The 26,502-nt window shown below is 44.4% G+C and overlaps 1 protein-coding gene across 1 annotated transcript in view; it reads right to left on the bottom strand.

Moving 5' to 3' along the window:
- LOC126171176 (ATP-dependent DNA helicase Q4) overlaps window positions 1–26,502 on the bottom strand; it is a 131,470-nt gene that overhangs the window by 87,788 nt on the left and 17,180 nt on the right. Inside the window, exon 4 of the mRNA XM_049920781.1 lies at window positions 7,122–7,257. Within this exon, the coding sequence (XP_049776738.1) occupies window positions 7,122–7,257 (136 nt within the window). The remainder of the gene's footprint in view (window positions 1–7,121; window positions 7,258–26,502) is intronic.

Raw genomic sequence — 26,502 nt, 5'->3', positions numbered from 1 at the left:
TTCATCCTCTTCCATTTCCATAATACTGCCCTCAACTACATTGCCCTTGTATAGACCCTCTATGTACACCTTCCACCTTTCCACTTTCCCTTCTTTGCTTAGAACTGGTTTTCCATCTGAGCTCTTGATATTCATACAGGTGGTTCTCTTTTCTCCAAAGGTCTGTTTAATTTTCCTGTATGCAGTATCTATCTTACCCCTAGTGATACATGCTTCTACGTCATTACATTTGTCCTCCAGCTATCCTCACTTACCCATTTTGCACTTCCCGTCAATCGCATTTTTGAGAAGTTTGTAATCCTTTTTGCTCGTTTCATTTACTGCATATTTATGTTCTCCCCTTTCATCAATTAAAATCAATGTCTCTTCTGTTACCCAAGGATTTCTACTAGTCCTCATCTCTTTACCTGCTTGATCCTCTGCTGCCTTCACTATTTCATCTCTCAAGGCTACCCATTCTTCTTCCAGTGTATTTCTTTTCCCAATATTTGTCAACTGTTCCCCAATGCTCTCTCTGAAACTCTACAACCTCTGGTTCTTTCAGTTTATCCAGGTCCCATCTCCTCAAATTCCCATCTTTTTGCAGTTTCTTCAGTTTTAATCTACAGCTGATAACCAACAGATTGCGATCAGAGTACACATCTGCCCCTAGAAATGTCTTACAATTTAAAACCACGTTCCTTAATCTCTGTCTTACCATTATGTAATCTATCTGAAACCTCCCAGTGTCTCTAGGCCTGTTCCACGTATATACACAGTCTGGATCAGTCAATCATCCAGACTGTTGCCCCTGCAACTACTGAAAAGGCTACTGCCCCTCTTCAGGAACCACACGTTTGTCTAGCCTATCAACAGATACTCCTCCGTTGTGGTTGCATCTGCAGTACAGCTATCTATATCGCTGAGGCATGCAAGTCTCACCACCAACAGCGAGGTCCACGGTTCATATTACTATATGTGATTTACAAGCAAATGTGTATGATGGTAATTTCTTGCCATTCTGAAGTTCAATATCTCACTCACCATGAGGGATGATGAATCCGTTTTCCACATGGACTGGAGGAAGGACATGGGGAGGTGCATGTTCACGATCCCGGAGTCAGCAGCAATAGCAGAAAGGTCGGGGAAGAAGGCCAGTGTTCACTCTGTCTGCTTGCTGGGGAGTTTCATCCGAGATGTGGAGGAAGCCCTGACGGCAGCAATAGAGAGCACTAGGTGCACCCGACTGCAAATTGTTGCTCACGTCGGCACAAATTGTTGCTCATGTCGGCACCAATGACTCCTGCCGTCTGGGTTCACAGGCCATCCTAGTTCATACATGCGGTTGGCGGAGTTGGTGAAGGCGGAAAGCCTCACTCGCGGGGTGGAATCTGAGCTAAGTATTTGTAGTGTCGTTCCCAGAACAGATCACGGTCCTCTGGTTTGGAGCCGAGTGGAAGGCATAAAACAGAGGCTGAGACGATTCTGCGGGGATCTGGGGTGCAAATCTGTCAAATGTAAGGTCCCCCTGAATAGGTCAGGCATGCACTACACACGGGAAGCGGCTACAAGGGTAGCGGAGTACATGTGGAATGCAGATGTGGCTTTTTAGGTTATGGAATTACCTCCCTAGGCCCGACAAAATGCCTCCTGAGACACGACAAGGTAGCAGTAGGGAATGACAATATTAATGTGGTAATAGTAAACTGCAGGGGCGTCTATAGAGACTATAGTCACAATGCCCTTATAGTACTAGGGACGGAAAGTTGGCTGAAACTAGATGTAAAAAGTAATGAAGTTCTAAACTCAGATTGGAATGTATACTGCAGACACAGGCTGGACAGTAAAGGGGGAGGCGTGTTTATAGCGATAAAAAGTGCAATAGTATCAACTACTACGGAAGCAAAGGGAACTTCACTGCAAACATAAACATAGCCAAAGCCTCGCAGACAAACAAAAATTACACGAAGTGAAATGTAGTGTGAGGAGGGTTATGCGAGAGGCGTTCAATGAATTCGAAAGTAAAGTTCTATGTACTGACTTGGCAGAAAATCCTAAGAAATTTTGGTCTTATGTCAAAGCAGTGGGTGGATCAAAACAAAATGTCCAGACACTCTGACCAAAATGGTACTGAAACAGAGGATGACAAACTAAAGGTCGAAATACTAAATGTCTTTTTCCAGAGCTGTTTCACAGAGGAAGACTGCACTGTAGTTCCTTCTCTAGATTGTCACACAGATGACAAAATGGTAGATATCGAAATAGATGACAGAGGGATAGAGAAACAATTAAAATCGCTCAAAAGAGGAAAGGCCGTTGGACCTGATGGATACCAGTTCGATTTTACACAGAGTACGCAAAGGAACTTGCCCCCCTTCTTGCAGCAGTGTATCGTAGGTCTCTAGAAGAGCGTAGCGTTCCAAAAGATTGGAAAAAGGCACAGGTCATCCCCGTTTTCAAGAAGGGACGTCAAACAGATGTGCAGAACTATAGATCTATATCTCTAACAGCAATCAGTTGTAGAATTTTGGAACACGTATTATATTCGAGTATAATGACTTTTCTTGAGACCAGAAATCTACTCTGTAGGAATAAGCATGGGTTTCGAAAAGACGATCGTGTGAAACCCAGCTCGCGCTATTCGTCCACGAGACTCAGAGGGCCATAGACACGGGTTCGCAGGTAGATGCCGTGTTTCTTGACTTACACAAGGCATTTGATACAGTTCCCCACAGTTGTTTAATGGTTTAATGAACAAAGTAAGAGCATATGGACTATCAGACAAATTGTGTGATCGGATTGAAGAGTTCCTAAATAACAGAACGCAGAATGTCATTCTCAATGGAGAGAAGTCTTCCGAAGTAAGAATGATTTCAGGTGTGCCGCAGGGGAGTGTCATAGTACCATTGTTATTCACAATACATATAAATGACCGTGTCGGTAACATCGGAAGTTCACTGAGGCATTTTGCGGATGATGCTGCAGTATATCAAGAGGTTGTAAAAATTGAAAACTGTACTGAAATGCAGGAGGATCTGCAACGAATTGACGCATGGTGCAGGGAATGGCAACTGAATATCAATGTAGACAAGTGTAATGTGCTGCGAATACATAGAGAGAAAGATCCGTTATCATTTAGCTACAATATAGCAGGTCAGCAACTGGAAGCAGTTAATTCCATAAATTATCTGGGAGTAGACTTTAGGAGTGATTCAAAACGGAATGCCCATATAAAATTAATCGTCAGTAAAGCAGACGCCAGTCTGAGATTCATTGGGTGAATCCTAAGGAAATGCAGTCTGAAAACAAAGGAAGTAGGTTACAGTACACTTGTTCCCCCACTGCTTGAATACTGCTCATTGGTGTGGGATCAATACCAGATAGGGTTGATAGAAGATATAGAGAAGACCCAACGGAGAGCAGCGCGCTTCGTTACAGGATCATTTAGTAATCGCGAAAGCATTACGGAGATGATAGATGAACTCCAGTGGAAGACTCTGCAAGAGAGACTCTCAGTAGCTCGGTACGGGCTTTTGTTGAAGTTTTGAGAACATACCTTCACCGAGGAACAAGCAGTATATAGGGTGGTCCATTGACAGTGACCGGGCCAAATATCTCACGAAATAAGCATCAAATGAAAAAACTCATCTAGTTCGAAGGGGGAAACCAGACGGCGCTATGGTTGGCCGGTTAGATGGTGCTGCCATAGGTCAAATGGATATCAACTGCGTTTTTTTTTTTTCCCCCCAATAGGAACCCCCGTTTTTTTTATTACATATTCGTGTAGTACATAAATAAATATGAATCTTTTAGTTGGACCACTTTTTTCACTTTGTGATAGATGGCGCTGTAATAGTCACAAACATTTGAGTACGTAGTATCACGTAACATCCACCAGTGTTTACAGTATTTGCTTGGTGATACATTACCCACGTTAAAATGGACCATTTACCAATTGCGAAAAAGGTCGATATCATGTTTATGTATGGCTATTGTGATCAAAATGCACAACTGGCGTGTGCTATGTATGCTGCTTGGTACCCCGGACGACATCATCGAAGTGTCCAGACCGTACGCCAGATAGTTACGTTATTTATGGAAACAGGAAGTGTTCAGCCACATGTGAAATGTCAACCACGATCTGCAACAAATGATGATGCCCAAGTAGGTGTTTTAGCTGCTGTCCCGGCTAATCCGCACATCAGTAGCTGAGAAATTACGCGAAAACTGAAAATCTCAAAAACGTCGGTGCTGAGAATAATACAACATCATCGATTGCACCCGTACCATATTTCTATACACCAGGAATCGCATGGCGATGACTTTGAATGTAGTGTACAGTTCTGCCACTGGGCCAAGAGAAATTACGGGACGATGACAGATTTTTTGCATGCGTTCTATTTAGCGATGAAGCATCATTCAGCAACTGCGGTAACATAAACCAGCATAATATGCCCTATTGGATAACGGAAAATCCATGATGGCTGCGACAAATGGAACATCAGCGACCTTGGCGGGTTAATGTATGGTGCGGCATTATGGGAGGAAGGATAATTGGCTCCCATTTTATCGATGGCAATCTAAATGTAGCAATGTATGCCGATTTCCTACGTAATGTTCTACCGATGTCACTACAAGATGTTTCAATGCATGACAGAACAGCGATGGACTTCCAACATGATGGATGTCCGGCACATAGCTCGTGTGCGGTTGAAGGTGTATTGAACAGCATAATTCACGACAGGTGGATTGGTCGTCGAAGCACCATACCACGGCCGGCACGTTCACCGGATCTGACGTCGCGATCCACCGACAATACCTGACAACATGCGTCAGCACATTGTCGATGCTTGTGCGAACATTACGGAAGGCGAACTACTTGCTGTTGGGAGAAATGTCGTTACACGTATTGCCAAATGCATTGAGGTTGACGGACATCGTTTTGAGCATTTATTGCATTTATGTGGTATTTACAGGTAATCACGCTGTAACAGCATGCGTCCTCCGAAATGATAAGTTCACAAAGGTACATGTATCACATTGGAACAAGCGAAATAAAATGTTCAAACATACCTACGTTCTGCATTTTAATTTAAAAAAACCTACCTGTTATGAACTGTTCATCTAAAATTGTGAGCCATACGTTTGTGACTATTACATTGCCATCTATCAGAAAGCGAAAAAAGTGGTCCAACTAAAACATTCGTATTACTTTACGTACGACACCAATATGTAATAAAAAATGGGGGTTCCTATTTTTAAAAAACTCAGCTGATATCCATTTGACCTATGGCAGCGCCATCTAGCGAGCCAACCACAGCCCCATCTGGTTTCCCCCTTCAAGCTAGACAAATTTCGTTCTTTGTAGTTTTTTCATTTGACATTTATTTCGTGTTCGTGAGATATTTGGCTCGGTCACGATCAACGAACCAACCTGTATTGCTCCCTCCTACGTGTATCTCGCGAAGAGACCATGAGGATAAAATCAAGAGAGATTAAAGCCCACACAGAGGCATACCGACAATCTTTCTTTCCACGAACAATACGAGACTGGAATAGAAGGTAGAATCGATAGAGGTACTCAAGGTACCATCCGTTACACACCGTCAGGTGGCTTGCGGAGTATGGATGTATATATAGATGTAGAAGTGTCCTAAGTGCGTGCATTGGTACAGTGCAAAACTATGGTTTTATTTTATTGCATTGGTATAGTGCAAAATTATGTTTTTATTTTAGGATATTTGGTGCAAAACATCTTGACTAAGAGAACATTGTACAGTAGGAACCAACAAAATGAGGCAACGCAGTTGTTAAACCATTGACTTTTGTAAACCCTCATCGCCAGTTTTGAGAAAGACCTCATCACTAGTGCTGTGGAGGCCGAGCTGGCACTGTTGTTATGGTAGGCTGAGACTGTGAGTTCGTGAAATGGCTTCTGGTGCAGTACACTGCTAAGGTAACTTCTTCCTGCCACTATCACCAGCGTCAGGTAACAGGACAGAAGAACAAAGGTTCTACAACACTTTAACAAATTAGCAACAAAGTCACATGAATGAGTTAAAAGGCTTTACTTATCTTTGTGACTAGTTGAATGATTTAGTCTGCAACACTGCATGCAACATAACACAAAAAAGGCCCTCAATGGTTAAATGCAAATAATCATATGTAAACTTCACAGTACATAGCAAATGCAATCTACAACAACTACTGTCTGTTCACTTCCAGTTCACTAAACGACGTTCCCTGTCTAAGTCAGCCCTGGACGATGATCTATAACCAAATAGGCAGGAGTTGTTCTTCTATCTTCCGAATAGGCTACTGTCCATTGTCGTTCGGTCATTAGCGGATTGTACTCTGCCAGCAATTGGTCGAAGAGAAGTCAATATCTTCTCCTCAGTGCCGCCCTTAGCACTCTTGGAACTTGTGCAAGTGGCGAATCCATGGCACTGGGGCCAGCTAGCATCTTTGTGCCTGTGGTGCTTTTTCCCTGGCTGTGTCTTGTTCGGACGACACAGCACTGACTTCATATTCAGAAGGAGTGAGTTTACTCTGTCTGGCCACCTTTGTTTTGGTTTATTATTTCAGACAAATGTGGTCATGGTAGGCCACCTACTCTATCCTCATAAACATGCTTATATATCCTGTAAGTATGTATAGCGGAGCTGTTTATTTTCGTTGTATTAATGCCATAAACCCTGTTTCATTGTGAAACAATTTCTGCATGAATAGTACATAAATGAAATATATATAAAACTACAGCATAGAATCTTTCGAAATGTGGTGCTACAGAAAAATGATGAAGATCACATTGGTAGGCCAAGTGCCAAATGAAAAATTGTTGAAACAAACTGAAGAGAGAAGAAATTTATGGGATGGCTTCACTAAGAGAAGAAATATGGTGAAAGGACACAAATTGAGCATCATCAAGAAACAGTTCAGTTGGTAACGGAGATATATGGGGTTAAAGTTGTATATAGAGGGTGAGGTTTGAATACAGTAAGCTGATGTGTAGTAGAGTAGCCATACAGATATGAAAAAACTTGCAAAAAATTTACTAGTGTGGAGAGCTGCATCAAACAAGTCTTCAGACTAGCAACATATTATGATATACAAACAAAACAAATACAATAACAAAAACTTACCAACTACAGTTCCATCTTCTTTCAAATCATACAAAGGAGGCACAGTACACGAATTTACATTATTAAATAAGTTTAGCTCTTCTACAACAGCAGGTGGCAAATTACCAGCTGGATTCCCATCACTTATCTGCCCATCCTGTAAGAGATGAAAGCATAATTAAAATTGTCTATCAAGATACCATTTACTGCAGACCTTTAAGGACAGGAATATGAAAGGCCCTCCCTCCTCCAAAGAAACACACGGAAAAACAAAACAAAACAAAAATTATAAAGAACTATGAGGTATTTGCTGTATCTCTGGCCTTCAATAGCAAGGTTGATACCCTGCAATGTTCACTGTTAAAAATGCCTCTGGCAGCCCAGTAAGAGCTATCAGTGGAACATCGCAAGAGCCTGGCTGCTGACGTCAAGGCGGAGATAAAACTTGGCACCAGGTTGCTGCAAGACACTTTTAATTGTGATTTGCTAAAATCTCTACCTCACTTACACCATTCCCGCATGACCTGACTTTTTATTATATTTCAATTGTACTAACTTTTCGATTGCTGATCTATGGATTACTGACAGATGTCTTGACTGTATGGATTGTTCTCTTGGTGTGTTTTACAATTTACAATGACCAAGTGGGTACTGGACTTGTGAACTATCAAATGAATTCAGTGTATCCATACTTTCTGTATAATAAAGAGTGTGCTGCACTGTAGCAGGTGTAATATTGGTGATGAGGACTCAAACTCGAGTCTTTGTGAGGACTAGAGACTAAGTTCAGTGATCATGGATCAAGAATCCATGGGCTTGTGGCAGCAATGGCTATAAGTTCAAATCTAACACAAGCATGAAAAGAAGAACAACAAACGCAACAGCTGCAACTTCAAAAGTAACACCAGGCATGACACGGAGAACAACAGCAACAACAGCTGAAACTTCAAATGTAATATTAGACAAGGTAAGTAGAGCTACAAAAGCAAATTCTGGAGCAGCAGCAGCAGCAGCAGCAGCAGCAGCAGCAGCACCACCACCACCACCACCACCACCACCAATCAAGCAATAGAAAAGACTAAGACTGAAACTCATGCTACAAACGTATGCAGCTCCACTTCGCAGTGGGCAGCATAATCAATGTTGCTAAACTGAATGCTCTTCTGCTACTACCCCTCAAATACTATGTCTTCTACAAAAACTATGTCCTCTCAATAAAAGTGAGTGTTTATATTTGTCTAAAATCCATACAGTGTGTAAACTTTTAGATGGCAGACCTCTCCCTGGTCCTGAATCGGTAGAAGTCGGTAAACGTCGGGAGGCTTCGGTAGGCACGCAGTTTCGACTGCTGCCAACATTACGCAGTTGACTGTGTTGTACAAGGTAGCCAGTGTTGTCTGCTTCGTTATTGTTTTGCGCTGTACTGTTCTGCGTGTTTTTATTGTGCAGTTGTGCTAAACATTATCAAAATGAGTGAAGAGGCAGTTGCTTGCCCATCTCGGGAGTCACCAACAACCCCTACCGGTAGGCCTACAGTTAGAAGAAGCCTTCTGTCTGCTTTCGTGTAAGCATGATGCGCAATTTGTAGTGCCAGCACTTCAACTGGTAGGCGTGCCTTGTCCCCCCCCCCCCCCCGCCAGCCCCCAAAAGGGTCCACTCCCCTCCCCTCGGCAGGCAATGCTTGCTTCCTCCTCTCCCCACACTCCCCTCACAACTCTGCCATCTTACAGTTAGCACACTGTAGTTCACTCTCTAAGCCTGTTGGCTGAGGATGACACAGTGTTCGGTTGGTACCACTGGGCTTCGCAAGGCCTGTTCAGATGGAATCACATTCAGCTAAAGTTTTCTGCAGCATGTCACTACTTAGGAACTAGCCCAGTGTCAGTAGGACTGTGAGATGATCTCAAGTCCAAAACAGACCACCTACTGCAACAAGACATCCTCATGCCCATCACTTCCAGTCAATGGACAACGCCAGGTAGTACTATGAAAATCATGTGGCTCCCTAAGTGTCTTTAATGATTTTAAATCAATTATAAATGAAGACTCAGAAAGTGAAGTCTATCAGATTACACAAACAGAAGGGCTCAAGTCAGGACTATCACCCACTGACAGTACTTCTGTAAAATTGATCTGTCTGAAGCTTATTTAAAATTAGCACCAATTTATGATTAGCAACACTTCATTTAGATTGTACAGATAAACCAGATTGCGTTTTATAATTGCTAGTGCACCAGTGATTTTCCAATAGTTTTTGGAGCAGATAATTCAGTCAGTTATCTAGATGGCCTTTTAGTAAGCTGCACTACAAGAGAGCAGTATTTAGCGAACTTGCATCTGCTGTTCCATGCACTAAAACAAAATGGATTGAGGTACAACCTATAAAAGTGTGAATTCTTTCAAGATCAAATGAAGTACTTTGACAACATATTGAGTTGTAAAGAACTACAACCGACTCAGCAACATGTGGAAGCCACAGAAAAAATCCAAGTGCCTACAAATTTAACTCCATTTATTTCTCACCAAAATAAATTACTAAACAAAGTTTATACCAAATGATGCCCAACAAATCTACTCAAGACAGGTGCAAAATATGAACAGTCACAGCAGCGCCAGGAGGCTTTACACAAGTTAAAACAGTACCTAGAAGTTTGCTCCTTTTCTGACAACCTAATATCCATCAAAACATCTTACCCTTCTCAGCAGATATTCAACTCACTGTCTGATGACAACACATGCTAATGACGATGTCCTATCCACACTAGCTACAGGACCAGATCTCACATCTGACTCTCGAGAAACGCTGTCAAAAATCCCTCCAATAGTTACCTGCCACTGCATCTGTAATCGTAAAGGAATCAGCTAAGGCTCCTACCCTCAAACAAGCTACAAAATATGTTCACCAAGGTTGGCCAGAATGACTCCTACCCCATTCTTTTCCAGAACTCTGCACATATTTTCCCCTACAAATAGTACCCAGATGGTACAGTGGGGTGGTTTTTTTTTTTTTTTTTTTTGGGGGGGGGGGGGGGGGAGTGGGGGAATGACATCAGATGATGACAACTGCCAGGTGGTCACTCTCCTGCCACTGCATCAGTGTGTCATATAGTTCCTGCATGCTGACCACTGAGGAATGACATGCATGAAGGCACAAGGTGGCATGCCTACTGGCCCACCATCATGCAGGACATTCGATAGGGTATCCACCTCATGCAAGATATACATGTTGACTCTATCAGCAACTTTGTGATGGCTCAGTGCCTAACCAGCTCTGCAGTGCCCATGGGAACAAGACCATGTGGACTTCATCAACTCCTTCCCCAGGGAGATGTGTCTCATCATCAAAGATTCATTTTCCAAGCTTTGTTATGTAGTTCAAATGTCAATGGGTAACTGTAAATGCCCCTGCAGGAACTACTGGCCACTGAAGAGGTTCCAGACACACACATATTGGACAACTGATCTCAATTTTTATCTGGTATGTTTCAGTATTTCTGTTTTCAGAAAAGCATAATGCATCTGATGACAGCACTGTACCAACCAGCCAAGTGATTTGCCCACACCCTTAAGTTGCAGAAGCTGTCAGTCACACCCAAGACTGGGATCCTGACCCAGTTCCTGGCCTCATAATGCAGGACTACAGTGATACGGGGGCACACTCCTCACAAAGAAAACCAAGGGGAGATGTAACCATGTGAGGGTCATCCGCTAACATCTGGTACAAGGAGAGTCGGAGGGTACATTTAGTGTGAAGTACCAAAAGGCCAGAGCAGTCCAGTAAAATATGGATCACTGTGAGAGAGGCCCCACAAAGGGTGGTGCGGCTCATTACAGAGAAAAAAAACCATGGTTCAACCTGGTATGCACAATACGAAGACAGTGAGTGCTTGATGGTAGATTTCTGCCAGAAGAGGCTGAGGGAAGAACATCACATGGTGGGAGTGCCCTTAATCACACACAGTTTATTAGACAGGGGAGTGCCGCACCCGTAAGTTGGCCAACAACTGAGTGAAAAAGAATTTGATGTGAAGCCAGTAATTGACTCCCGGAAGGGTCACGGCAAATATGTGGGAGGTAGGAGGTGTAGGCAGTCCTCCCCCCCCCCCCCCCCCCCCCCCAACACCACCACATGACCAGATGATCAGCAAGCTCGTTCCCCGGCATATCAACGTGGCCAGAAACCCAAAGGAAATCAACTGAACAAGTGGCATGGTAAAGATTGATGAGGAGGTCGTGCATGGCAGAGACCAAGGAGTGGCAGAAAAAACACCAGGTAACAGTCTGAAGGCCACTCATCGAGTCTGTACATAATCAAACATGGCTGAGGGAGGACGATTTGATAAAGCTGAGTGCCTAGTAAATGGCCCTCAATTCCTTGGTAAACACCCCACACACGGTAGGCAAGAGATGGTGTTCCATGCCAGCAGAGGATGTGAAGGTATATCCCATGTGATTGGTGGATTTTGAGTAATTGAAGTAGAAAACGAAAGCAGCTTGAAACTCTTGTAAAAGCAAGTGGAACAAAAAATGGAAAAACATCAGAGCTTGGAAGCTTTCGGACCCTGGTAGAGATCCAGCCGAATCCAGGGCTGAGAAACTAACCACAGGGTAAGAGGGACAGGAAGGGGGGTTTGGGAGAGAAGGCAGGGAACAAGGCAAAGAAGGGAGATACAAATCGCAGTGGAGATATTTAAGGTGGAAAGGGAAAGAGCGGATAGTGATGACATATGAATCTAGGAGCTGGGTGGGACCGTCAAGCCAAAAGGACAGGGGATCAGAGGTCAACGAGAAGACTATCGACAGAGCTAATGTGAAAGGCGTTGGTGCCCAAACAGATACCACAAGGGTGGACTGGGCACAATAAGAGCAATGTGTAAGGGGCAGATAAGCCATAAAATTGACAGCCGTAGTCCAGACAGGACTGATAAAGGCACAGGCAAGGAAGCAGGAGGAGGAGGATATTAGTGTTTAACGTTCCGTCGACATCGAGGTCATTAGAGACGGAGCGCAAGCTCGGGTGAGGGAAGGATGAGGAAGGAAATCGGCCGTGCCCTTTCAAAGGAACCATCCCGGCATTTGCCTGAAGCGATTTAGGGAAATCACGGAAAACCTAAATCAGGATGGCCGGAGACGGGATTGAACCGTCATCCTCCCGAATGCGAGTCCAGTGTGCTAACCACTGTGCCACCTCGCTCGGTGCAAGGAAGCAAATGAGATCGATTTTATGATAATAGCTAATCTTCATAAGGAATACATGGGGCAACCAAGCAAGCTTGTCGTCAAAAAGGAGACCCAGAAAAGGAACTGGGTGACCACAGTCAGGCGTTAGGCATTGAGGTAGAGCTGCGGGCCGGGATGGACTGTAGTAAAGCAATAGAAATGCACCACCTGCAATTCAAGGGGGGGGATTGAAAATTGTATGAGAGAATCCAAATGTAAGCATGTTGGATGGCATCCTGGAGCTGCTGCTCTGCAGAGGCCACCAATTGGGGACTAGTCCTGATACAGAACTCATCCAAATACAGAATAGGGTTGACCAACAGCCTGACAGAGGCCACGAGCCCACTAATAGTGATGAGGAAAAGAATGACACTTAGCAGAGAATCTTGTGGAGTGCAGAATGTTGTGTCTACTGAGAGATGAGAACAGTGTCAATGTGAAGTCAGAACAACTGGTGGGACAGGAACCACCAAATAAAAATTGGGAAGGGCCCCGACGACTTCACTCAGGGAATGTAAGAAAGATGTGATGGCACCAAGCAATGTATCAGGGCTTACAAAGATCAAAGAAAACTGCAACAACATGGCTTCACTGAGAAAAGGCCTGCTGAATTGTGGTTTTCAACCTAAGCAGATGATGCATCAGATATCGTTCCTCCCAAAGGCTGCAATGGCAAGAAGGACCCACCATAGCCAAGTAGCCACTTGCAGAGGAGTTGGGTTAGACTGACCGACCAGTAACTATCAATGAACAATGGATCTTTACTGGGCTTAAGTACAGTAACTAAAATACTTTCTCTCCATCGAGAGGGCAAAAAACCTCAGAGCCATATACAGTTGAATATCCACAGGAGATATTGTCATTGTGGAGGATTGAAGTGTTGAAATGATTAATAATGGATGGAATTGGGGTCAGGGGTTGAATCCTTGGAAGAGGAGACAGTTTCCATTCAGTAAAGGTTTGTTGTAGGATTCCACCCAAAAAGGCTAAGACATAAGTGGGAAGTTCCAGGCCACAGATTCCAGAGGAGGCAGGTGACCAGACACCAATGGATCCATACAAAGACCACCTGGGATGACGGCCTGGAAGGGGAGACAGCAGCCATTAGCAGCCTTGGAAGGTGCATAGTGTAGCCCACACCCATGGTGATGGGATAGATAAATCTAAGGAAGAGACAAAGAGTTCCCAACACACCCACTTGCTCCGTTTGATTAAATAACAGACTTTGGTGTAAAGATGTTTAAAGATAATAACACCAGCAGAGGACAGGTGCCATATTCAAAAGCTCAACAGCACTCACAGATGGTGATAGCAATGGCCGTGTACAAATGCATGCTTTCGCGGCGATATCCGTTAATAAAACATTCTAGGGTTTCAAGCCACGTCAAGTGGTTTACTGCCCACAAGCTTTTGGCAGAGATCTCCTCTGCCATTGTCAAGTGGATGACAGTCGTGTGGTTGTCATTGCCATGCTTATATAGCCGTGCCGTCGCTTGTGATGTCACTGGTGCTCGGTCCTGCACAATACATGGTAATGTTGTGGCCACGCGACCGCCGGGCCCGCTTCAACTCCCTAACCACCGGATCTCACACTGTACTCAGCTGCAATCCACTGTCTCTATTGAAGGTGTTGTCAGAAATTCTAATCTCTATCGCCTTGTTTATCATGCTATCCCAGAAGCCATTAGTCCATTTAATAACAGACGTCTCATCGAATGCAATTTGGTGTTCGTTTTTCAGAGCATGTTCTGCTGCAGCTGACTTTTCGGTATAGCACAGACAGTAACACCTTTCATGTTCTATGCTGCGCTGTTCAATAGTGTGAACAGTATGGCCAACATAGAACTGCCCACAGCTGCACGGTATCTTGTAAATTCCTGGCGTTCTGAGGCCTACATAGCATTTCACAGATTTAATTAATTGCCGGATCTTTGCCAGAGGCCTGAAGATTGTGTCTATTTTATGCCTCTTCAGGAGCCGACTAATTTTCCCTGTTGTTGAACCACAAAATGGTAAGAACACAACCTGCTTGCTGTCTTCTTCAGAGGTTTTCTACCTTTGAGGCTTGGATGACACTGTTTGTGAGATCTGTTTGTCGTTGCAACCTTTTTCCTTAAAAACTCTGCGTAAGTGGCTCAATTCTCTCAGCAAGTTTTCAGCGTCTGAGACAGTTCCAGCTCGATGTACTAAGGTCTTCAGAACTGACTTTCTGTGCTGAGTGATGAAAGCTGGTGGCGTGCAGATACCAATTCGTGTGGGTGGGCTTGCAGTAAACGCTATTGGGTTTACGGCAGACAAGCACATCCAAGAATGGCAGGGAACCCTCCTTCTCTACTTTCATTGTGAAGTTGATGTGGTCGTGGATGTTGTTGAGGTGTTCCAGGAACTCTTCTAACTTTTCTTGTCCATGTGGCCAAATGACGAAGGTATCGTCGACATAGCGATTAAAAACAGTTTGGCTTTGCAGGAGCCATGTCCAAAGTGATGTCTTCAAATTACAAGGAATTTACAAGATACCCTTAGGATGTGGGCAGTTCTGTGTCGGCCAGACTGTTCGCACTATTGAACAGCGCTGCATAGAAAATGAAAGGTGTTACCGTCTGCGCTATCCTGAAAGTCAGCTGTGGCAGAACATGCTCTGGAAAACGGACACCGAATTGCATTCAATGAGGCGTCTATTATTGAACGGACTAATGGCTTCTGGGATAGCATGATAAATGAGGCCATAGAGATTAGAATTTCTGACAACACCTTGAATAGAGACAGGGGATTGCAGCTGAGTACAGCATGGGATCCGCTGTTGAGGGAGTTGAAGCAGGCCCGGTGGTCACACAGCCAAAACATTACCATATAAGGTGCGGGACCGAGCAGCAGTGATGTCACGAGCGACGGCGCGGCTATATAAGCACGGCAATGACAACCACACGACAGTCATCAACTTGACAATGGCAGAGGAGATCTCTGCCGAAAGCTCGTGGGCAGTAAACCACTTGACGCGGCTTGAAACCCGATAATGTTTTGTTAGCAATGGCCATGCTCCACACAGGACAAACCAGCAGTGAAAGAGGCCATTCAAGTGGGGACTGCAATGCTGGTGGTGTGAATAATCGTATCAGACACTTCACAGATGACTTCATCAATACAACCTGACAGAGAGTGTGTAAACACGATCTGAGAGGTTATAGAGGCCAATCAGCACAGTGAAAAGCTCAAAGGGGTGACATGGCCAATGGGAGGTGGGAAGGGAACAAGAGAATCAACGGGAAGTGGTTGCTAATGCAAAGGCTATCAAGTGGCAACCAGTGTAATGAAGGCAGAAGGGGAGAAGAAGTGAGTGGAAGATCAATGCTGAGAAAGCGCCATAAGCGGTCATGATCCACAAAAAACTGGTCTATGAAGATACCCCAATTAGATGAAAAAGCATTGCCCCACAAGGGGTGATGGAATTAAAATTCCCAAAGAGGAGGAAGGGAGGGGGTGTTGCTGAAGGAGAACAGTTAGGGCAGCAGCCTTGGGTGTCCTATCAGGAAAGAGACAAGACTGCAAACTGTGACTGTAAAGTCCAAATGGACCCACACAGCAACTGTGACACAAAGGGGATCCATCTACTAAGATGAGTGCCTGAGGTGAGAGCAAGCTTCAGTGAGATCTGGAACAGAGAAAGAGAGGGCAACCTCGGGGTGCACAGGCTGTGGGTCCCACAGCCAATATGTGGCAACATGCCTGTGGCCTGGAAGAAGCCAGAGGGAGGGGTCCCGGGATGCGTACCCATCACCAGCAGGCACTGAAGATGGGGGACACTTCTCTGGTCCGGTAAAGTGAGAGACACCAGAAGGGAAGGCACAGGATCAACGGGGAAGGGGGAGAGGAGAGTGGGATTGGATAAAGGAGAGGAAAGGACGTAACAGACACAGGGTGAAGACAGTCTATTTCTGACGGGTCTCAGTGTTCCTTTCCTTCCGATAAACCGGGCAATCTGGCAAGTGTGGAGAGTGATGGTCATAACAATTAAGGCACATGAGCAGCAGAATACAGAGGCTCCTCTTGTGGAGTGAGTGTCCATGTTCACCACAGAGGGTCCACTGTACAGCAAGAAAGACGTGCACAAAACACAAACATCTCATTGGTGGTGGGACATATGGCTTCACTTCACATCTTGACCTCCTCTGGGTGGGCACCCCCTCAAACGCCAAAATAAAAGTGCCAGTATCAATGTTATTGTCTTTATGGAATTTCTGAACATGCAAAGACAATGAAAGCCCCCCTGCTGCTCTCTGGCCCAAAGTTCCCCATCAGTTTGAAAGATGACATCCCAATGAAAAACAACTCCCTGAACCATATTCAGAGACTGGTGAGGAGTAATGAACACCAGTATGTCACCAGGATGGTCAGAGGCATGTAGGGCTGTAGGCTGGGTGGCAGAAATAGTTTTAATCAACAATAACCTTGGCCGCATGTTACTCTGAGAGTCTTACTTCACCAAACTTGCCTTCAATAGTTTCCATGAAAAATAACAGCTCGGTGGCAGTTGAAGTGTACCCGTCAGTTCTGGTGCAGACCAGGTAGTTGGGAAAGGGTTTCACCTCAAGCCAGCGAGTCTGGGCCTCCTCAGAGGGTGTAGCCAGGGAAGGGAAGTCCACAGGGCCATAAGAAGCAGCATGAAATGATCTATTCTCAACTAAAGACAAGGCCATAGAAAAACGTGTCAGTTTTTTGGAGCTTAATACGTTTCATACACAAAGTGTCCACTCTGATATTGCTCACACCAATCAAGAGCAATCCCTGTGGGCACCATCCAGCCACAGCAAGAACTGTCTGGCAAGGCAGAAAATTGCCAGGACTTTCGATGCTCCAGAATGACAAGCAACTACTCCTCCAGGGTGTCTACATGGACAAGGAAAAAAAATTCCCGAATTTTTCCCGGATTTCCCGGTTAAAAATGCACTTTCTCCCGGGCGAAAATACACTTTTTCCGTGTTAAGTGACCGTATACTATTCCTTGGCACTGTAAAACTCATCAATACTTTGAATGTTTATGGTTTTATATAACGATGTAGAATTTCCCGCCACTTTAGAAAACGAAACTCGGCGGGGGGGGGGGGGGGGGCACGCTTAGAAACACCTTTGATGTGCAGCAATTTTTTTTTTTGTCTTCAGTCCAGAGACTGGTTTGAGGCAACTCTCCATGCTACTCTATCCTGTGCAAGCTTCTTCATCTCCCAGTACCTACTGCAGCCTACATCCTTCTGAATCTGCTTAGTGTATTCATCTCTTAGTCTCCCTCTACGATTTTTACCCTCCATGATGCCCTCCAGTACTAAATTGGTGACCCCTTGATGCCTCAGAACATGTCCTACCAATATGTACAATGCATATTTTCGTATTACGAAGGTATAAATTCGTATTCCACCAAATACCGCATGTTACTTTTCGAAGCATTGAAATCGAGATTGCGATGCGCTTTTGTAAGCCACTCATAACTCATGTCATGTGATCTCGCCAGCTGATGACAGCAAAGGGCACGTGATATAGTCAGCCAATAGCAAGATCACTCTTAAGTAACAAAACACAAATAAGAAAAGTTAATGGTTTAAATTAATATACGTAGCATTCACATATAATATTGGTCTCCAAGATTAATAAGCTGGAAGAGAAGCTAAGCTTCTACATATAATGTTGATCTATTCTGCGTGTGATACACTTTAAGATACACCACACAAATGTGCCAGTAAAATTTTTAATAACGACGTAAATGTGTGACCTTCTGAGTGTGTAAAAGGAAATTTGCTTCTAATGTATGTAACGCTTTTCAAACCACCATTCGCAATATTTTCCAGCTACCTGTTAGAAATAGGTTCGTTTCAGCAGTTGCAAGAGAGCACCAGATAACAGTCGTCACCGCACGATGACGCAGAAAGGCCATATGTTCATACATGTAAAACATTAAAAGATCTTACATTATGTCATAAAAGAAACAAGACATCAAATGATGCTTCAAGAGCATCGGAATTTTGTGAACCATACTAAAATGCACAATTCTGCTTAAAGTGCGCATTCATATGTCCAGATTTGGATGTAAACTTTTTTGGAATACCAGTATTGTATTATCTCATGTTTGGTTCTTTACTATGCCATAATTTCATACGTGCACTTGAAATCAGCGAACAGTTGAAACCAGCCAACAGTGTGAAGTTAAACAGTTTGTTTCAAATAAACTGACTGCCTCAGCAGAAAAGATTAATAAAAGCCAAATCTCTTTAGCAAACCAACAAAGGTAACTTCATTGTACTGCAGGGCGATTAATGTTTGACTGTCAGAAAGGTGGAAATAAAATCTGAAATTAATGACATACTTTAGCCCTCCGTAATTAAGCGAACGTATTTTAATTCATTTGATATCTTCTGGTCACAAAAATCCATTTTATCATTTAACGTGAGAGCAATAAATGAAGAGGAAACAACAAAATCACTGAACGTAAACACAGGTCACATGGAGACGATCCACCTCCCCACCACAACTCCGACTGCTCTCTGCATCAGGCCCGGATCTAAGATATTTCCGAACCGGGGCAATATTAGGTAGTGGCGCCAAGCCACACTTCCGTAACCAGAAGCAGAAGAAGGTACTCTTCATACGCAACTCAACTGCGCATGCACAAGAGCCCGCCCGCAACTGCTCAAAGGAATCTAATTTAAACAGTTGTGTCGTCACGCTCATCGGAGGCAATTTGTTGTTATGAAGCATTGCATAGTCTTCCAAAAGCCTTTGACACATTTTGCTGTTAGCAGACGCTTGTATGAGCACTGTGTTTTGTTGTTGTATACGGCGCATTTCCTTTGCAACTTAAGTTTCTTTTTCTTTTTTCTCTCTCGTTCATGTTTCGTTGCTGCAGTGTTATTCTGCAGTAGCGAGGTACAGTAATATCCTTTGTAAGAGTATTGGTTCTTACCACTCAAAATCACAAAAATTTAACTGAAAATTAAAACAATGAAAAATTCCCAGAATTGCAAACAATTCCCGGGTTTTTCCTGGTTTTCTCCCGGATGAAAAAATTCCCAGGCTTTTCCCGAATCTCCCGGTTGTCCAGGGTCGTATACACCCTGTCCTATGTCCACACCGCAGCTTGCACATTGAGAGAACGATCACCATGTGTGTGTGTGTGTGTGTGTGTGTGTGTGTGTGTGTGTGTGTGTGTCAGATTGGTGCCCAACAGCAAGGTCATCAGTGCCCTTCCACTTAAGAAAACAAACAAATGTGGAGATGACCCGTCAGAAATAGACTGTCTTCACCCTGTGCCTAAGATGTCTAACTTTGCCTCTGTTACATCCTTTCCTCTCCTTTATCCCAATCCCACTCTCCTCTCCCCCTTCCCCGTTGATCCTGTGCCTTCCCTTCTGGGTGTCTCTCACTTTACCGGACCAGAGAAGTGTCCCCCATCTTCAGTGCCTGCTGGTGATGGGTACGCATCCCGGGACCCCTCCCTCTGGCTTCTTCCAGGCCACAGGCATGTTGCCACATATTGGCTGTGGGACCCACAGCCTGTGCACCCCGAGGTTGCCCTCTCTTTCTCTGTTCCAGATCTCACTGAAGCTTGCTCTCACCTCAGGCACTCATCTTAGTAGATGGATCCCCCTTTGTGTCACAGTTGCTGTGTGGGTCCATTTGGACTTTACAGTCACAGTTTGCAGTCTTGTCTCTTTCCTGATAGGACACCTAAGGCTGCTGCCCTAACTGTTCTCCTTCAGCAACACCCCCTCCCTTCCTCCTCTTTGGGAATTTTAATTCCATCACCCCTTGTGGGGCAATGCTTTTTCATCTAATTGGGGTATCTTCATAGACCAGTTTTTTGTGGACCATGACCGCTTATGGCGCTTTCTCAGCATTGATCTTCCACTCACTTCTTCTCCCCTTCTGCCTTCACATTACACTGGTTGCCACTTGATAGCCTTTGCATTAGCAACCACTTCCCGTTGATTCTCTTGTTCCCTTCCCGCCTCCCATTGGCCATGTCACCCCTTTGAGCTTTTCACTGTGCTGATTGGCCTCTATAACCTCTCAGATCGTTGTGATGGAAATTCCATATCACCAAATTTCTATTCCAATTGCGAAAATATTTTGTTGACACCTACTTACACAGGGAGAAACAATCACCATGATAAAATAAGGGAAACTGGAGCTCTTACAGAAAGATATAGGTATTCATTCTTTCTGTACGCTATACGAGATTGGAATAATAGAGAATTGTGAAGGTGGTTCGATGAACCCTCTGCCAGGCACTTAAATACGATTTGCAGAATATCCATGTAGATGTAGATAGCAGATCCGCCAGCAAATCCACCGCAGTCCGCTGGTCAGAAAATAAAATGCAGTCCAATAAAATGTGGCGCACCTGATCTGCACTCCACAAGTACCACACATTGGAGAGTCCTCTCACTGGAGTAAGAATCCATGTGTCATAGGGCTGTGGTCTATGCGAAGACGAGTAAGAAGGATCTCGCCTCGCCGACGTGGCTGAAAGGAGGTACTCCACAGCTGAGTTGTGGGCTTGAAGACACGGAGCTTGTTATCGGTCACTGGCAGCCACCCATCTTCCCACAGACACATGACTTTGTACCTCAACAGTGAGGTGATAGCATGCAGGGGGACATCACAGCAAAATACCGGAGGATCATGACATGCCTCCCTGGCTGCTCGATCTGCCTTTCATTCCCCGCAAATCCAATGTGGCCAGGTACCCAGCATAAAGACACCACCTTCCCCAGTCGTCATAGTTGTAGGAGGGCATCCTGGATATTCTGGATTACTGTATCTGCTGGGTACAAACATTGTAGAGAGTAAAGGGTGCTCGAAGAATCTGAGCGACAAGAAATCTAACACCAGGAGAACGTCTCATCTGCTCTAGTGCTCGCAAGATTGCACTCGTAGTTCTGCGTCGAAGACGGTAAATTCTGGAGGCAGTCTGACCTTGACAAAATGATCTGGGAAAACGATAGAGCAACCAACAGAGTCCCCCTGCTTAGAACCACTCGTAAAAACAGCAACATGGTCATGATACTCAGATAAAATATCAGACAATATTAAATTAAAAACAAAAGTAGGAGTGCTATCTCTCCTGTACCACACCAAATCTAAAATCACTTTGGGCCTCTCCAGTAATCAGGATGGCAGATGGTTAAAACCGTGGATTTGGGGTCATACTGGCTCCACACCAAGTGACTCCAGCACACACTGCACATGGATCCCAAATGGCGTTGTTCCTTGTGAACAGTTGGAAAACAGGTGTTCCAGAGGTGGACGAGCAATAGTATGGGATGCGGATGAAGCTAGAGCTGCAAGGAACTTACACGTCTGATGCACAATGAGGAAATTGCACCGGATGGTAAGTAGCAGCTCCCCCACCTCAGCATAGATGCTAGGTATGGGATTGGTCTGATAAGCACCCGCGGTCAGCCAAATCCCCTCATGATGGACAGCATCAATGATCAAGTAAGAAGGCCTTACTGACCCATACACCGTGCAACCGTAGTCCAGCCACGAACGCACAAAAGCCCAATCAAACTTAAGGAGACGCACCCTGTTCACTCCTCAAGACCTGTGGCTAAGGCGCTTGATGATGATCAGTGCTGAGTTTCAGGTCTCTCAGATGCGGTAAGCACGACAATTGAGAGTAAAAAATGCGGCCCAGGAACTACACTGTGCCTCTAAAATGTAGGATGGTGTGTCCCATATTCAAGCAGGCAAATTAAAAAGACGAGGAGAATGATTAAAATGAACACACACACACACACACACACACACACACACACACACACACACACACACTCTTATCTGCAGAAAACTGGAATCGCATCTTTGCAGCCCATTCCTCTAACCTCCACACTATAAGTTGCAACTGATGGCTCACTAATGCAACACTGGAGGAGCAACAGAAAACAGCAAAATCATCTACAAATAAGGAGCACTGTACAGGACTCCTTACTTTATATATGGTACTGTTGATGGCTATGGCAAAGAGGATAACACTTAAAACACTGCCTTGTGGTATATCATTCTCCTGCTCAAATCGATCAGACAGCTTGTCACCAACTCGTGTCGTAAGAAACTGCTGAGACAGGAAAGACCGTATGAAGATGGGGAGGTGGCCACGAAAACCCCATTGATGCAGTTGTGCGAGAAAACAATGTCTCCAAGTAGTATTGTATGCCTTATATTGAAAAACATACCAATACAGTGATGCTTACAGAGAAAAGCCTACTGAATAGCTGCCTCTAGGGGTGGGGGGGGTGGGGGGTCAGATTGCCGACAGTGGACCGAAATCTTCAGAATCCACACTGAGAGTGGCTAATGAGTTGCCTGGTCTCAACCAGACCAAACAATTGTTAACCATTCGCTCCAGGGTCTTTCCTGCACAACTCATTAAGGCAATAATCCGATAACTACTGGGACACATGTATTCCTTTCCAGGTTTGAGGAGAGGGATCAGAATTGCCTCCTTCCACAAGTTAGGGAAGTTGTCTGTCTGCCATATTAGATTAAAACATTCAAGGAGGGTTTCCTTTGATGCTGCTGGCAAATGTTGAAGCATGCAGTACCAGATTTGATCATGATTGGGTCCAGTGACATGAATCTCATTCAGTTCCGATTCAAGATCCCACATGGAGAAAGGGGAATTGCAGGCCTTAGAACTGTTGTACCTGAAGTCCAACTTTTCCCTCTCTGCAGTTGCAGTAGTTTGTGCAAAATGTTCGGCCTGCATCTGAGCAACATCTCTGGGTGTTGTTTGGAAGCATCCCTGTTTCAGCACTGCTGCTATTGGTAAATGGCTGTGTTTACCGGAAATCCTCCAGATGGGTTCCCATACTTTTATAGAATAAATGGAACGATTGATGGAGTCCAGGAACGCTTGCCATGACCTTTTCTTACTCTCCCTAATGATGCGTCAGCCTTGGCCCTTGAGACTCGAAAGGCCCTAAGGTTGTCTGCTGTTGGTCGGTATTTAAAATGTCGAAGAGCTGCACGCCTCTCCCGGATCATGGAACGGCACTCATCTTTCCACCAAGGTACTGGTCGCTCCTAAGATGACCTAAGGACTGTGGGATGGAGAGGTCATTGGCACAATGGATCATTCATGTGATGTGGTCCATCCACCCTTGGAAGTTATTGCAGCATTCAAACACAGTCAGCTGGCTGAAATGCATCCAATTAGCCCTCCTGACCAGCCATTTTGCATTTTGGGGGCTTAACTTCAGGTGGTTAGCCATTTAGTAAGTGAAGGCGGATTGGGAAATGGTCACTGGAATGAAGGTCGTCAATGACCTCCCACTGAACGGAGTCGGCATGAGGAGGAGAACAGAAAGAGAGGTCGATGGATGATAATGACCCAGTAGCAGTAGATAAATATGTTTGAGTACTCATGTTGAGGATGCACAACTCGTGAGATGTCATGAGGCTCTCCAAAACCCAATCCCAAGGGGAAGTATTGGTAGAGCCCCACCAGACACGATGAGAACTGAAGGAGGAAGAATGGTCGCAGGAGTTGTGCGGTAAGATCTCTGAAACCCTCAGAGTCTAGTGCATATTGCGGAGGTAAATACAGTGAGCAAACAATGGTCCTCCAACACATACGAATTTGAACTGCTTGTAGGTCAGTAGCCAAGGGGAGGGCAGAGGATGGTGCCCATTAGTGACGAACACTGTGACACCTCCCTTGGTCCTTTCCCCCTATGTGTCATCCTTGCGGTATAGCGTATATCCCTGTAGCACAGGGACATCTATATCTTTAAAATGTGTTTCTTGTAAACAAAAGCATGAGGGACATGCCTGTGCTAGGAGTTTCAATTCCTCCACACGATTCCTGAACCCATTCATGTTCCACTGGAGTACGGAAGCCATGTCATCAGTGTGATTTTAATTTACCCCTATCTTTGCAAGAGGGAGGTGAAGCACTTGAAGAGCGAGGGGGACTGGAGGAGTCCCTGGATCCAAGGCATCTAATTCCATGATACATCCTCATCAGTCAGACAGCATAGAATGACGTCTGATGGCACTCGGGACAGATTTTGACCCAAAAGTCGTGAGCCTTTCCCTGCAGCCTGTCCCTTTGAGGATGAGGGTGAAAGGGGACATTGAGAGGCACTCTGCTTTTCTTGTACCTTCTGGATGCTCCCTGCAGAACTGTTGTTGGTCTTTCCTAGTGCAGCTGCCTGGATTGCTTTGTCCTTACTCTTTTTCCCTTGACATGTACACATGCAAGTACAGGTGCATGTGGTGGATACTGGTACACTAGGCATCGTCTGTGTTGAAGTGTCCACCTTCAGAATAGGTTTCTGCGCCATGGAATATTCTCTTTTGGCTGCGACATAGGGGTCCACTTGGTCACCTTTATCTCCTGTATTCACAGCACCACATAGAATTTGGAATGTAAGGTTGAACATTAAGTCGAAGGAACCCCACCATAAGATGTTCTGGCAGTGTCAAAGGATTGAATGTGACAACGAAAGTGGCAGCTTTTTCAGTTGCTCCATTATTCCTGCACATTCGTTGCTCCGCATTGACTATTCCCTGGGATGCCCACTCTTGGTTCAGTTCTGCTATGTTCATGTCCATGATATCTCGGTATGTGTTAAAGCCCTTACTGGAGCTGAGAAAGGTGTGCATCTCAACAATGATACCACAGTCACCCAGCTTCTGCGATTTCTTAAGAAGGTCTACTTGCTTTGACCTGTTAATTTTGACCAACAATGAGCCATTACGCAATTGTTTTATAGAATTTTAATGTTCCAGCAAGGCCTTCCATGCCCTTACGGATAAAAAAGGGGAACACTTATTCAGATGTCCCCTCCTTCCTCTTTATCACCAGAAACACATTGTTATTCATGACCACACGAGCACTGTTACTGCAGTCCAAAGCTTTCTTATTATCAGGAGGACTAGCCTCTCATTCTTCTGGATGAATGGGTGTGAATACTCCCAGGCAGTATACCCTTCCCGCTGGGAGGAGAAGAAGATAGGGTTCCATCTTGGTCCCACGAGCAGCTAGGTAAATAAGGGTCCACTCAGACAGAGCCCCGTTTGCCTGAGTCAGCCTTATACAACTGTACGTGGTTTTCTGAATTATGAATTGTTCTGTTTATCCTGTGGAGCATGTGTGTGAAACTGGCATATTTATGCACTGTTGGGTGGCTGGATGAGCTGTGGATAACAGTGCTTGTGGATGTGGGTTTTCTGTAGATGAAGAATTCATGTTGGTGGTTGTTCCTTGTGATTGTGAGATCCAAAACATTTAGTTTCTTGTTTGTTTTTCTTTTTTTTTCCTATTTCCATATGTCATCCACATATCAGTACCAGTAGGTTATTTTGTACCCACCTTGTTTGACAATGTTATTGACTATTGTGTTCTCTATATGGTCCAAGAAAATGTTACCTAAGGTTCCACTGACCAAGGACACACAACAAAAAGCAGGCACACGCAAAACAACCACTTCCCCATCACACACAGAGACATAAATAAGGAACAGAAGTCATCATAATTCCCGCTACAGTTTACATAGCCTTCTCGCAACATGCGATACACCTCTCAAGACGTGCGCAAACAGCAAGACGGCATAATGTTCTCGGTCATAAGCAAAGTGCGGAAGTTTTGTTTTTCTGTATACAGAATCAGCTACATGGCGTCCAACAGACGTGAGTACACGAGTAACTCGTTAACAGCCCAGTACACTCCGAAACTGGATTCCTCAACACTACCGCAACCCCAAGTGAATACTGCTGACGTACTATGTTCAACTTTTAGTATTTGTTTACTAACAGCCACTCACACAGCTGCAGATGACATGATGTACACTGACAAAAAACGGCAACAGAAAAAAAAAAACACAGAAAATATGCCACAAACAGTGAGAATAATTCTTAAACATATTCTATAACATACAATAAATAAGGTAGTATGAAAGTATCAACAGAAAACTATACGTCAAAAAACGAACAGTAAAAATATAAAAATTTGTTACTGTGTTTTGTATAACTGTGCTATTTTTCTACATGTTTTAGATTTAAAAAAACTCACTGATGATGGTGATATTTGTCACCAAAACTAATTTGGGAAAATAAATAAGTAAACAAATAACAAGGTGTTTTGCATCAAGGACGACTCAATTTCTGATATGTTGACAAAGAAACACTC

The sequence above is a fragment of the Schistocerca cancellata genome, chromosome 1 (assembly GCF_023864275.1).
Source record: "Schistocerca cancellata isolate TAMUIC-IGC-003103 chromosome 1, iqSchCanc2.1, whole genome shotgun sequence".
In the NCBI taxonomy this organism is placed as follows: Eukaryota; Metazoa; Arthropoda; class Insecta; order Orthoptera; family Acrididae; genus Schistocerca; species Schistocerca cancellata.
This window is presented reverse-complemented; position numbering and strand designations above follow the sequence as displayed.